Source organism: Lissotriton helveticus, chromosome 7 (assembly GCF_964261635.1).
Source record: "Lissotriton helveticus chromosome 7, aLisHel1.1, whole genome shotgun sequence".
Classification (NCBI taxonomy): Eukaryota; Metazoa; Chordata; class Amphibia; order Caudata; family Salamandridae; genus Lissotriton; species Lissotriton helveticus.
Window position 1 is genome coordinate 1,248,950,332 of NC_136068.1, and position 15,629 is coordinate 1,248,965,960.

General features: G+C 44.8%; 1 protein-coding gene across 1 annotated transcript in view; it reads right to left on the reverse strand.

Annotated features, from left to right (window-relative positions):
• Window positions 1–15,629, reverse strand: part of SPAG9 (sperm associated antigen 9) — a 2,066,870-nt gene that overhangs the window by 236,597 nt on the left and 1,814,644 nt on the right. Inside the window, exon 26 of the mRNA XM_078654422.1 lies at window positions 7,145–7,258. Coding sequence (XP_078510548.1) covers window positions 7,145–7,258 — 114 coding nt within the window. The remainder of the gene's footprint in view (window positions 1–7,144; window positions 7,259–15,629) is intronic.

Sequence of the window (15,629 nt, forward strand, 5' to 3'; positions counted from 1 at the left end):
AGGCTTGGCGTCTCTAGCCTCTGAATAAAGGAGCCCATCATCCCAATACACTTTATGGGTACCTTGAGCATTCCCAGCAGCCTCAGCAGCAGCCTGCTGTCTGAGGGGTTCAAGAGAGGAACAATCTAATTGAGCCGGCCTCAGATCTGCCCTTGAGGGTCCCCCTGTCTCAAGAAACTCAACCTGATCAGGCTCAACCTCTTCAAGGACAGTTCCCTCTTGGATCTCAGAATCATCCTCCTGGGAGGGCTGATCCTCAACCTGAGGCAGGGGGGAAGGCACTGCCTTAACCCTCTTGCTCTTTCTCTTGGGTAGTGTCTGGTCTATTGTTCCAAGATCCAGCACTTGTTCAGGTAAGCACTTTTTGGCCTGTGACCTGGTCACAGCAAGGACATGTGCTGATATTCCCAGCATTTCTGCATGGGTCCTATACTCCACCTCAGACCAAACTGAGGTTTCAAGATCATTATCTAACAGACACTCTACTGGAAGGTCTGAACTCACAACAACTCTTTTGAGGCCAGTTACCCCTCCCCAGGAGAAGTTAACAACTGCCATACTATGGGAGGTAGTGGCATTGCTAGCGTTGGTCACTAGGTAGGTCTCACCTAGTATGATCTGTTCAGGGTCCACAAAGTTAGGTGTCACCATGGTGACACTGGCACAAGTGTCCCTGTAGGCCTGACCCATCTTGTCATTAATAAAAGGTGTCTGTCTGTACTTGCTCAGAGTACTTGGACTTACATTAGAGGACATTGCTATGTCCCCATCACAGACAAGAACAGCCTGAGTTGGTACTCTGACTAGGCCAGAGTCCACCTCAGTTCCCAGGGTTAACCCTACTACACCCTTTTTCTGGGAACCACCACTAACAGCTGGACTAGGGGGAACAGTTGCCTTAGGGGCAATGGTGGTTGGTGCTGTGCCTTTCTTTGTGCACTCACTAAACCAGTGAGAGACTGACTTACAGTATCCACACCAGGGCTTCTTTGGACCTTCTTGTTTCTGTTTGTTCTTTTTGGAGCCACCCTCCCCCTGTGCCTTTTGGGGGCCTGGTGAAGACTTCTGATCTTTTTGTTTCTGCTCATTACCCTTCTGGTCTGCCTTTTTCTGATCACCACCTTGGTTCTGGTTTTTCTGCTTGGTCCTGGTTCTGACCCATTTGTCTGCCTTCTTCCCAATTCATGGGGAGAGGTCAGATCAGAGTCAATCAGGTACTGATGCAATAGCTGATTTTGACAGTTGCTAAGGATTTGTTCTCTCATGATCAAATTATACAACCCTGTATAGTCCCTAACTTGACTTCCCAATAACCAGCCTTCCAGAGCCTTAGTGGCACAATCAACAAAATCAGTCCAGTCCTGAGTCTGTGTCTTCTGGGTATCTCTAAACATAAACCTATACTGTTCAGTGGTTAGGCCAAACCCATCAATCAGAGCACTCTTCAGGACAGAGTAGTTGTTAGCATCCCCATCACTAACTGTAGGGAGCTTATCTCTACCTTTTTCAAAAAAGGAGAGCCATAAGATTGCTGCCCACTGACTTTGGGGTACCTGCTGCACTTTGCAGGCCCTCTCCAAAGCAGTAACCCATTTGTGGATGTCATCCCCTTCTTTATAGGGGGACACAATCTTGCTTAGGTGTCTACTTTCATAGGACCTATCTTTATCCTTAGGAATATTGCTGCCACCAGTTGGTTCTAACCCACTCTCTCTATGCTCACTAGCACAGGAAAACTTCTCTTTGGCCAGGGCAACCTCAGGTTCCTGCCTCTCCATCCTAAGAGCATCCTCTTTCATCTTTGCCTCATGTTCCCTTCTCTGAGGGGGAAGTCATCCCTCACTGAGCAAGGCCATGAGAGCCATTTGAAGCCTGAGAGTGGAGAGAGTCCCTGGAGTGGGACCTCCCTCTTCTCTGCCTCTGGTTAAGCCCACTTGGAGGTCTGTATGAGGGCTGCCCATACTGACTCCCATGTATGCTTAGGTTAGTCTGGCTAAGTCTTCTCACTGGGACCTGGCTATTTGTCTCAGGATCAGAATCATCTTCTTCTACCCCCGCTTATTCCTCTGGTACAGGAGTATCAGTATTATGATCTGAAGAGGGAAAGACTTCATCTGCACTACCTGTGACACCTGTCTTAGGTGGCTGTTGAGCATCATACTCTTCTAAGAGCTCAACCAGGAACTTGAGGGTAGGGTTTGAACCCTGTTTTAGCCTTCTAGAAGTACACAATTGTCTCAATTCTTGGAAGGCTAAGGCTTCATATCTTGAAGCAGTCCTCAAGGGATCTACTTCTTCAGGCAGAGAACCACTGGGGTTCACTGGATGAGACATGGTTTCTAGTGAGGTGGGGTGTTGCACCTACCTACACTATTTGTTTTCCTACAGAACCTTTCTAGGAGTTGTAGTCAGGGTGTGCTAGGCCCAGGCTCTACAACAGCTAAGTTCAGTAGAACTTAAGTATACTAAGATTTGTTTTTATATGCACCTACAGGTACCTATGTGATCTTTCAAATGATATCTCAAGATTACAAGTGGTAAAACAACAGCAAGCTCTAATCCCAACCGCTGCACACCAATGTGAGAAGTTGGCCTGGTATATGATGTTCACTATTCTAGTGAGCACCTTGCACCAGTCCAAACAACCCTTATGGTGATGGTTGTAAAGTCAACCTTATAGACCAGCTATCCTAGAGGTAGCGTGGACAGAACAGTCTTAGGCTAAAAGACTCTTGAGGGCGTGTAAAGCCAGCTGTTTTACCATATGTAACCCCTTCAATACCAAATTAAAGGACACCACACAGGATATATATATATAAAATATATATGTATTTATTTACTAACACACTCCTCTGAACTCTTTATGAGGTCAGAGGCAAAAGCACATAACAAGTTACTCTTAGAAATACTTTAAATAGCATAATTTACAGTTAGGCCCTAGGGGCGCGTAAAACCATATACTAAGTAAGTGGTATAAGAACCACGACTCGGGAAAAGGAAAGGCCTAGGGCCTAGAGAATCGCTGGGGCTACGCTATCTGAACCTTAGGTTAGGAGTAGGAGGCCAACAGGCGGCGCGTGCAGTGTGAGTACACTCACGCGAGAGTCAATAGAAAGTCAATAGGAACTTAAAAAGTAAGTAATTGAAGATTTAGGACACTTCCGGTCTAACTAAGATTACAAAACTAACAAAACTAGACACTAGGATAGTCAATCCCTACAGGAGCACCGAAGTACTCGCGTTACCTCACCCACGGGCTGCGGGTGCATAGGTGTCAAAGTGTGTCTGGTTTTCTCGTTGATTCCTAAGGAGCCTTGGAAAAAGATGCTGCAGGCGACCAGGAGGAAGATGTCCGGGTGGATCCAAGGGTGGATCGGAGTGGAAGAAGACCTCAAAGCAGAGGGGACAGAGTCTAGGTCACTAGCCAGTGACCGGGTGGAACCAGGAAGGAACCAGACGTCGTCGAGGAGCAATCAGGTGCTGTCGTGAAGCTGGTCTTTGCAGCCACGCGGACCAGGAGGCGTCGAGGACGACCAGGTGCTGGAGAGGAGCAGTGCCACAAAGGTTCTCGCAGATGGAGTGGTCGACTTCCAGATCGGAGCCAACAAGCCTAAGCAAAGGCAACTCACGCAGGATACACAAAAGGCTTCTGGTGCAGACCAGGAGGGTCTGAGGTACTTCACCTCTTCAGGGAAGCAAGGGCCAGTCTGGAGCAACCAGACCAGCGATGGATTTTTTTCAAAAGGATCGTCGTCACAGGGCTACTAGCCAACTGGCTAGCAACCGGGACAACGCGTCGAGCAGAACACAAGCAGAAGGGCCCCACGCAGATCTCGTGGAGTGTGGAGGGCTGGTCTTCGGTGCAGGTGGAGCTCGGTGTCGGGGTGTCTCAGTCCCCAGGGCACAGCTTCGAGGATGCCTCAGGAGCTGCGCTGTTAGCAAGTTGAAGACTTTCCAAGTTGCCTGGTTCCACGGGTTCCGACGCCTTCCACGGGGCTCAGCTGTGCTGGAGTCGTGCAGTGAGGTCAGAGAGGTCCGGGAGTCGAGGTCTTGTCAGGCTCTGTGCTCGGGTTCCGGCGGGAACGGGGACAAAGCAAGCCGCCGAGTTGCTGGATGGTGCCTGGTTGCCCAGGGTGGTCACTCCTTGGCCACAAGGGAGATTCTTCAGTCTTCAGCTCAGGTGAATGTCCAAGGGTCCAGAGTTTCGTTTCAAGTCGATTCCAGGATTAATCTAAAGTCCTGGGGTTCAGCTCCTACCTTTATACAACTAAAGGGGGCTGGATTACTTTCTAGGTCCCTCCTATGGGTGGGACCAGGAAGGGGGGTGGTTACATCCCCTCTCCTTTGTCCAGTTTCGCGCCAGAGCTGGGGCTGGAGTGCCCCAGCACCGGTTTGAACTGGACTATGAATGGAGCACCTAGTGTGCCCCAGGCAGTGTCTCATTCTATTCAGCCCTCCCTGTCCCAATACACAAAGTCCTGTCTGGGGTGGTGCTCGCACCTCTCCAGGCAGGAAACCTATTGTCCAACCTCCATGACTGGAAGGACTCCCAGCAGCAGGAGGTCAGACTTGTGTCTGTGGCAGCAGCGTCCATTTTGTGATGCTGGGGCTCTGGTTAACTTTAACCGGGATAGTCAGAACTACCATGTCTTCTCCCTCTAGAAGGGTGGAATGCTACCCTCGTCGCCAGAATTGGAGAGGGGGTAGAATTCCAAAGCGTATGACACCTTACACAACATGTTTAGATAAAGCCAAACCAAAGTTAGCATACAACCGTGAGGATTATAATGCACTTAAGAGTATATGGTGTGGCGATATCATAGAACAGCTATAAGGACATGGTTCCGAAAGTTGCAGACAGGCTCAGCTCATGCTAGAGCACCATCTCACACATAACCAAGCACTCTGCCTCCAGGATTGTTAAGGCCTGCCATAGGAGTGACTTATAGGTTACTGAGGTGTGTCTATATATCAGGGTAGATATAAGAATACTATACCTAAGCAAGGGGTGATTACACGACCTTGCCCTAGCTGAGTGATCAGCCAGTTGTGTCAGTTTGAGTGGCCAGCCAGTGGTGGCATAATACATGCTGCAGCCCCTGGTAGGCCTTGGTTACACCTATGCCCTGAGTACCTAGGGTACACTTCTACAGGGGCTGATAAGGTGAACCAATTCCCAATTGTGGATGTACCTAGAGTACATGGTGTGAATTTAGAGAGAGTGCATCTGGGCTGTGGGTCTGATAGCAGGCCCACAGCCACATCTAAGTCGAAAACCAGTAAAGCAAAAGCAAAAAGTGGGGGTGACCATAGGAAGCAGACCATACTCTCCTACAAGGCTTTCAAAGCATAGCGGATTACCCTCATCCCCAGCAGGTTGATATGGAGCCAGGAATCTGCTAGAGATGACAGGCCTCGGATATACACTTCTCCCAGATGGCCACTCAAAACCAAGAGCAATGCATCGGTCAACACTGTGACTTCTGGATGGGTAAAGAAGAGGGGTCCAATTGCAGATCAGCAATCACCAATATAATGTTTTGCAATCTCCTCTGAAATCTGAACGTGATAGAAGAGGTCCCCGTGCTGTTGGGCCCACTGGGAATTCAGATCCCACTGTAGATTCTGCACATGCCAACTGGTGCCCTCGATAAGCAGAATGCAGGAGGTCGTCAGGAGCCTCAGAGTCAACTTAACTATAATCCGAGACCGAGGCTGAAAGATTGACATTATAGCCTGAATGTCCTGGAGTCTCTTTCTCAGGGGGTTCAAAACTGAACAGTGTTCAGAATGGCTTCAATGAAGGGGAGAGTCTGAAAAGGAGTTAGGTGTAACTTTGGCAAGTGATAGTGAGCCACAAAGATGACAGAAAGTTCGCCGTAGTCTGGATGTGGTTGACGAATACTTAGGGTGAGCTCACCTTCAACAGACAGTCTTCGTGCTAAGGGAAGACTGGCACCCCTGACCTCTGAAGGCTTGCTGCCACCACCGCCATTATTTTTCTGAACACCGGAAGAGTGCTGGTGTGGCCAAAGGGAAGCACAGCAAACTGAATATGCTTCTGTGCCACTCTGTACAGCAGGTAGCGCTGATGAGCTTGCAGGAATAGGGGTCCTGCAGGTTCAATGCCACCATCCAGTCTCCTGGGTTGAGGGCACACAATGCCTGGGCCAGGGTAAGCATTGTGCATTTCTCCTTCCAGAGGAGGGCATTGAGGGGGTTCAGGTCTAAAAAAGGACAGAGGCCTATATCATTCTTGGGCACCAGAAAGTAGCCGGAATGCACAAGTTACTACTTTTGTAACGATATATCTGTAAGAGACATTAGTTAGTGATAGATTCCTTACCTTAGAATATCCCCAGGCATCAGACTGGATACGGAAAGTTTTGCTTAGCAGTACCCCTGCACGTCAGGTGGCATCCTGCGACTCAGCGTCCGTCGCTGGCGTAGTATGCGCTGAGATGTCACGGAGACGATTTAGGTGCCACCCATGCGCGCTGGCGTCAGTTCTGTACATTACTTTCCCCGCCAGGAAAGCAGAGCCATGCAAGATACTGAACACTGGGGCATTGAAAACTAGGGCCCTGAAAGGGATGTCCTTAACCCTAGTAATCAGTTCGCATAACGGGGTTGATGGGTGGGGCAGTAAGGAATCTATCACTAACTAATGGCTCTTACAGATATATCGTTACACAAGTAGTAACTTGTGCATCTGAAAGAGACACGTTAGTGATAGATTCCTTACCTTAGAATAGATACCCCAGCAATACCAACCCCGGTGGTGGGACTGCAAACAAGATTACACCAGAAAGTCATGGAGAACAGAACGGCCAAAGAAGGAGTCTCTCCGGACTTGACTGTCAAGGCAGTAATGCTTGGTACGCGTGTGCAGCGAGGCCCACGTAGCTGCCTGACAAATGTCCTGCAAGGGAATGTCGCGTCCCAAAGCATTAGTAGCTGCCTTTGCCCTGCTGGAATGGGCACGCAGCCCCACATAGGGCTCTTTCTTAGCCAATGAGTAACAGGCCTTGAATAAATAACATGCATGCTGGCTAATATATATGAATGAAACAATTATTTTGAAAATGTCAAGTCCAATTATGATCTTTATTTTTTTTTAAGCATTAATTTAAACTGTACTTACTTTCAGTCAATGGAATGGATATGATGACACCATTTCCGGTCCCAACCCACAGACGGTTACAGGACACCATAAGTGCAGTGATTCTTACAAAAGAGAATCCCAATTTCCCAGTTCCTGAAACAGAGCATAAATATATTTTTTGTGTTCAAAATATTTTATTTAATTTTTAGAAATGTATGCATGGAAAATGATAGTAAAAATAATAATATTAATAACAAAAGCAATTCTAATAATACTTATGACAATAGTAAAGATTTAGATTTATTCATAAGAGGACACGAAGAAAAAGTTAGCAAATATTCTGTTCCAACATGGGTGAGAGTCCATTGTGTGTTCGATGAAACACGCTTCTCTTTAGTTCTTTAAATTCTGAAGGTATTTCTGAAGGAACTGCCGAAACTGGCAAGTACAGTAGAACATATGACCTACGAGTTATGTTGTCTGTATACATTGTCTGTTAATCATTTGATGCCTTACTTAAGTTCCAATGGGAATATGGAAGTGAGGCATTTCTAATATGAATGTGTATTAGAAAGAAAACATACAAGAAGCAGAAGGAAATAAAAAAAAGAAGATGGACCAGACGTGAGGGCGTGGATAATGCATAACATTTTGAGCATACTCAAGCAGGTTGGGAGTTAGTTTGGTTGGGTATTGAGTCTTTTGGAATAGTTTGCAAAGGTTTTGAAAGATCTGGCTGAGAGACCACTTGTACCCGGAGAGCTGCTATTAGGGGTGCTGTCTCTAATACAGATAGAGGTGCAGATGCATTTTTGTAGGTATGTGGTGATCCTTTTGGTAGAAGATGCATTACTGTATCTAGGCCTCCATGAAACAGTTTCATAATATCTGCCACGTCAGAGCCACTGGATGTTACTTACAAGATTGTGACATTAATGTAAATATTTCCATTTTGTGTATTTCAGACAGTTGACCATTATTTTACTCATGTTTTTGCTACTACTTCTTTTTGTGCATACCTGCTCTTGCTTAGGAGTTTATTGAAAGCACAGTTAAGATTGCGAGCTAGTTAACATTGGATGGAGACAGTTTCTTGAAATCTGATCCGCTTTTAATTTATTCTTCGTTTTTAGATATGCAATCTCTTTTCTAAGTTGCTTATTTCGGTCTACACCTATGCATATTAGTTTGTAACCGTTTCTTTAGTTATGAATCAGTAACTTCTTATTGTAAATCATTCACAGTTGACTCACTGAATGTTATGCCAATTGTCCATCAGATAGGCCCAGGCCCTATTTTTCTGCTGCTGAATACGTTCCCTAGCAGTTAATTCATTAGGATGTCTCATCTTCTCCCATCCTTGCCAGGGTCTCCATATTTGCTTTAATTTCGTCGACAACCTTTCTGCCTCTGTGTACAGTTCTATCCCCACGCACAAACTAATTTTTTGGAGCAGCGCGTGTTCCCCCACTCTATTGCTATATCGTGCTTAGTGATTACCCTTTCACTGCAGGGCTGTTTTCATACCTATGTGCTAGAGGATTTAAAAAAAAACATCAGCATATGATTGTTTAAACACATGTATCCCTTTGGTATTTTTGCACACCAATGGGATTTTGTGGCAGATGCAGGCCTAGGAGCTGTAGTACTCCCTGCCTCAATAACTCATTCCAGTCTGAACATACAATGAAAAATGTAGAGATATTTACATTTCTTTAACAAATTTGCTAATTAATTTTAATTTTCTAAACAGAAATCCTGGAACAGTAACCAAGGAACAGTCCTGCAATTCCAAATAGTTGTGGTGATTTCTAGGGAGTGTAATCTGAACAAGTCATTTACATAATATTATCAGAGATCGCAAACTAGTGGCAGAATCACTATTTGAGGCACGTAGCTCTTTTGATGACACCAAACTGTGGATTAAATGGAAACTATAACAACTATTACTTTCTAATTATATACAACCTACAGAATCGGTTGGTGCACACCAGAACGTCCTTGCCCTCAGTGTTGGCCTGCAGAACATGCCAAATATGACGTTTATCAGATGTTTAGAATTTCCTTTTCAAAATATAGTAATTCCTTTAGGCCCCCAATTTTTTTATATCAGTACTTAGAGTGAAATAGTTCCCTGTTGATGCGCTTTCAGTGCAAAATGCATTGTGAAGCAGTGGAAGGAACTGTGACAAAGGAAAGTTAATTGACTAGTCCCATAACTATTCGAAGAAAAGCCTTGATGAATGAAATACAAATAAATATGACCAATATACCTTTTAGAAATTACAAATAAATTGTTTGGGTTTAATCTTGCCTAAATAAAATGAAATAAAATGTAAGAGATAAGTGTGGTAATTGAGATCCCAACTCATTACAACTGTGTGGAAATCAGATTATGAGAAAGGATTACAATGAGTCAAGACCATAAGTAAAGAAATTCGGGCCATTCAGCAAGAGAATGCAAGATATGGGCAGAAGAATATTTTCTACAAGTCAAAAATGTTATGAAAGTGATAAGTGCCAACCAAAGCACTGCATCATGCACCCAGAAAGTCAATTAAAAGATTGCTTACATAATTGAACAAGAACAAGTGAAGGAATCAATAGGTAGAACTGAGAAGTGCTACTACTGGTCCTGCTATTTTAAGTGTCTAGGACATTGAGTCCAGTTATAAGCCAACTTCAGTATTATAAGTGGGATGGGGCTTATCAGCCTCCGAATGACCATCTTCTGTATGGCCATAACCTTAGGCATCGATAAGCCATTGGAATCGAAGCTGTAAAACTCCTCCAGCCAGTCAACTCTCTGAAACCTAGGAAAACGCTCTGTCAAAGGAACGTCATTAAAGTTTGCATGAACTTTTTCTCCTATCACACAATTAATATCATCCAAAGTCAACAAATTCAGGAGCAGCATCATGGTTGGCCACGTGAAGGACCTCTGTGTCAGTGTTAATGCAGGATCTGACTAAACAGCACCTTGGCAGGCAACTTTTTTTTAGGGAATAGGGTCGAACCCCATTGACGCACCACCTGAGGAGCTGTTGGGGCCAAAAATCCATTGGACTGTACTCCCACTGTGGGGTAGTCCAGAGGGTTCAGGAGTCTTTCTGAAAAGATCCAACATATCAAACCAGAAGGCTTCGACCTGCATAGGGTTTGCTGAGGGGTCCCAAAACCTGGATTTTGGAACGACGAGGGAGAGCTCAGCATCCACAAATTCCACTGATACCTTGATCGGCTATTGCCATTTTTGAGTTTTTTGTGGAAAGGCCTTTTGTGAGATTGTTCTCTTACATGTGACTTCCCTGTGAGTGAACACTTCTGTATTTCCCTGTGGGTCTTAGCCAAAAACAACATGACCTCCGATTCCCAGGCAGCTTTCGGGTGCATGGCACAAGAATCACCAGCTGCGACATCACCCTCTGACCCAAGCATGCAGATATCATGTGGATATGAAAGGGACATCATTGTGCAGTACTTGTGGAAAAGCTTGAAATTTAAGCATTTTAGAGGAGATATTTGATCTAGTCATTGTTTAGTTCTGAGAAATGTCATGGTGAGAAGCAGACAGCAGTCTAGCCCCATGCTAAAGAGGCGCTGTAAAACAGGAACAGAAGCAAGCGCACTGGTTGTCGCCTAATATACTGGCTGTATGTCCAGAGGTGCAGCTGGACCAACATGGCCCCTCCTGGAAGTGGTGCAGAGCTAGAATTATTATAGATTACAGAGTTAATGAAATATTTAAATATATATTTAATTAAGAAAACTATGATAACGAGTCGATGATGGTGCAAGAATGTGGTGTGTAAAACAGAAGAGTGAGGATGCTCTAAGAATTGCTGTCAAGGGTCTACTGAGACATTGGAGATCACACTGGTGGCTGTCCTGATGTGACCAGCTGTGAGACACTTTGTAATGCACAAATTCAATAAAATACCTCCACATCATCTATAGAGTAGATCTGGCTACTTTAATAATTAGTAATGATGTGATCAAGGAGCTCTGCAGTGAACTGTAAGGAATAAATCAGGCGCAAGCAGGTGGCCCATCTGCACAGGATCAGATGTGCGGATCATAAGGCTGGTTCCTAATAGGATCGCAGCTATGTAGTCAAAGGTGATGTTGAGTGGCATTTTGTGGTAGTAAAGATATTTAGGGAATGGATCTCTATCTTCTGTAGAGTCTGAAATCGATAACCGCTTGTGCTATGGACACACATAACAAACTGGTAGCATTATAAATACTCCATCCAGTGTATAGCAGATCTGCCAGTCGAGTTTTGTGCTGACCTAATGTGCTAGAAGTGATACAGCTGCATTATGCTTTTACAGGAACTGCATGCAATTGCCACATACCGTTGCTGATGCAGGTATACACATAGGTATTTGATAGTTGGCCCAACCAAAGAGGGCTAAAATAATTTAACATCGCTGGGTCGCTACATACATTGCACCGTAAGGTATGTTCAGCCCCAGTGTAGGGGGAGTGCATTTAGTTTACAGGTTATTTAACAGTTAAATCAAAGAATTTACCACCTTATGTACGGACATAAGACTTTGTGATTTCCAAATGGCGAATTCGTAGAAATTGCTATTAGGGAATTGCAAAATAAGATGTATGTAACAGTGGATTCCAATGATCGTGATTTCTACAAATTTATAATTGCAATTGGGAAATAGCTATTTTGGAAATTGCAAAATTCCGATTTCCAAGTAAGAAATAGCAATTTAGGAAAAGTCTGCAAACGCAGCCGATAAGGAGTACTGTGACAAGGAACATAAGAACTCAGACTAAAGGAGATTACTAGCTGATTCTAAGCATCACAATCAACAGGACAAAGAAGGCTGTGTGAAGGCCCAAAGGCTTCAGAGCAGGATGAATGCACAAGCAAAGCACCCAAAAGTAGAGTGCCTGGGCCCTACAGCCTTCAGGTAAAGAGAACCTCCATTGTCCTTGAAAAACCCAAGCCACAGGTAAGCAAGGTCTTGACACCAACTGCAGGGGATCCAAACCAAAACAAGAAGACAACAGGATGGTCAACCAAAACCAACAAAGCCAGGAGGGCAAATCAAGACCATACAAACCAATGAAGGATAAAAAGGCTAAGGATGAACCCTGGGCCAGGAAGAGAACAGCCCTAACTGAGTAATGCATAGCTAGAGCACAAATGCCAGAACATGGACCAAAGAGAAGGTGGTCACTGAGCCTGTAAGAGCTGGAATCATGAACGACTTGCAGCAGCAAATGAAGCCACTGGTAGAGAGCAGTCATTCATAGACCAAAATGTTCCCAGAGCAAAAAGCCACCACAGAGCAAGCCAGACGAAAGACACCTACAACTGAAACAGGCTGAAGGCAACAGATAAAGCAATGGTAGGAAACACCACAGGCAGAAAAACTCCAGAACCTGAAAGGACGACAGAGCACTGCAACTGCCAAAGAAGAGCCCAGCAGATAACTTGGGAATTTCTGACCTGGAGGGGATCTGCCATCCTAGAGTTGATGAAGCCAAGAATTACAGCCCCAAAACTCAAACAGAAGCAGGGATATTGGCTGCAAGTCCCATGGTAGAAACACAATAGAGTATGATGAAAGGCAAAAGTAAAAATGGCATGCTGACATGAACACCCACGCCTATGAAGGACTACATTACATAAGACCCCCATCTGTTTAAATATATTGGAAAGGCATCTGAAGAAGAGTGGCAGTCCCACCAACAGTAAAACGCCACTATGGGCACCCAGTGAGAGTGGGACCACTACTGTTACAAAAGAACATGCAAACAAAAGAATTGCTACATGAGTAAAAGGTGCTCTTTTCACCAGCCCAAAAATTGGTGCTATACAGTTGCAGTGATTATTATCATCAATGAAGTGTTTTAAAGGCTTAATACATTTTATGAATAACATTCTATTCACATAAAAGTGCCGAACTTCATGAACCAAATTACAAACGTTTCTACACTCAATGATTATGCAAAGGTGATGATGATATATAGTTTCTTATTTATTGAACATAAAATCAAGAGATGTGAATTCATTCTTCAAGCATCCAACTTCCCGTAGTGTTTACATATCCCAATGCATTTTGGGAAGACCCTTCATCAGGGGAACACTGCAAGTAACAAAGTAAATTCTTTAATCAAAAACAGTGTGATACCTATCTCATTATTTCAATCCACAGGCTGATCAGAGACGGACCCGTGAGTAATGTATTTATTATTTAATCAGAAATTTATATAATTCAAGCTTAACACGTGAAAGTGCAGTCAGAGGTGAGTTAAAAAGATGAATATGCATATGCGCTAAGAAACCTGTGACAAAATTCCAGTCTATGGTGTTAAGTGTATTGTGTTGAAAAAATGAAACTGCACCTTATAACCCAAAAACTCACAAGAGTGCAGAAAGACATCTAATGCCTCACCTATCCAGATATGTAACGACAATTATTCCTATTCTGAAAAATAGAAAGATCCTCATGAAAATATGCTACATCCATGGACTTAATATCATTGAAAATATATTGCCATAAACCACCATTAAAAAAGGGGTACCAAGTATGACTCGCATGCAAGAGGGATGTACTTCCTGTCTGCTGTAAACAAAATATTCTTAGTTGCTTTCCAGCCAGTATAAGCAATTACACTGGTGAATGCACCAATTCGAATTCTATGCCTCATGTGTCGTACCTATAAGTACAAATGGTGAAAACAACCTTAATTGCATAGTTTCTTATCATGGAGCCTCATCATTATTGCAAAGCAAAAGTTACCTCCTCCTTTTTTCGGTCTCGCCTAGAAATGCAGCGCCATGCGCTTCTCGCGTAAGCGAGACCTATTGTTGCCGACTTGCTTAGCATGTGGGACAGGATAGGTGCCCGCGCGTGAAAGACATCAGCTGTGTACGCGTACGGCTCGGCGCGTTATCACAACACATGCTCGCACCATACGCGTGCACATCGGACGGGGCCCGGACATGTCATGTGCACGCTCACGGCGTCTCTTTGAGACAGCCGATGTGTGCGCTCAAGGCGTGGGTCCGCTAACAGAATGGGCGCCGGCAATGCATCCAATTACGCTCTGACTCACCGGCTCGGTCTGCAGGCTCCCTGGCCGTCTCTTGGCACGAAGCGGGGCTCTCCTCACCAGTCGGGAGCCCCGTCTTGCCTGTAGTGCCATGCAGTCTGCTTTGCTCTTTACCCGGTCCCTCTGATGGGGCCGGGACTTCTGCATTGAGCCTGCTGCAGAGTTCCGGACGTCTTCCCCGGCGGTTACTTCCTGTTTGTTTGGCTGGCCCTGCCCACGTCCCAACGAAGGCTGCCTGACTTTGTAAGGTGAGACTGAGCACCTTCCCCTTAAAATGTGCCTTTCATGTTGTTTGCAATTCACTTTTAATCAATGGTGTTAAATTCACGATGGCACTCGAAAATGTATGCTTTGCCACACCAACATTACCTGTACCATGTGCTTTATAGAGATCACTAGGCGCTGCATTTGGCCCGATGTTTCGTACCCTGTGAGTGGTTCTCTTTCGTGCACAAGTATTCAGTAGAGTCTGATCATGCAGGAAATCCAATTCAGTGCCTGTGAATGTAGGTGAATGTGCTGTCTCAGGGCTGGCTTCCCCAGAAGTCCAGCGCAGTCCACAGCATCGGACCTCTGTGTTACAAGTACCTTCCTGTCTGCGAGCCACCCCCTCCAAGTTAGATTATGAACCTGCTGCCATGGCATGTGAAGTCATCCCCTGCAGCGGGCGGTGGTCGCCTGCACAGGCGATGAATAATTTCCACGTCCTAGGCCACAAAACCCCCAGTCCACAACTGGACCTGCCCACCCTTGGTTTTTACCGGAAGGCAGTTGATCAACCTTTTACTGATTTTTAGTGCCCAGCTAGTGCTACTGTAAAATAGGGCCTATCTACAGCATTGACTGATAGCTCTGTAGGAAAATATGTGAGCCTTGCACTTTGGTTCTAAAATCAAACATGGTTTTGTTACCAACATGTCTTTGGACAACTATATCGCAGCAGGAACCACATTAGGAACTATATTCTACGGAAATAAAATGCTATCTATATGTATCCTGTTGGATATATAGCATCAACAAAATTATGGGTTTACATTGAACCTGAGATGGCAGGTGCTCCAAAAAATAAAAGCATTTTCAATGCAAGAGGTCTCACGTTTACGCGGGTTAAGCTATTGCCATTGTAAATGACAATGTCTTTTATTTATGATTTAAAAACCAATACCAAAATAAAAGGCGTAGCTATTTACAATGCCAGTAGCTCAAACTTGTGTAACTGCGAGACCGATTGCATTGCAAATGCTTGTCTATATATATATATATATCAGCCTCAGGAACAGCAACAGTGCGTCCTGGATTATCAATCCAAACTAAAGGGAACATGAAAACGAGTCACTAATTGCTCGATCTTTACCAAAGCTCTAGTGCACCCACTCTAAAAACAACGCCTACTTACAGAATCATCACACCAGACTTGCCCCTTTGACCTCCTTCCAGT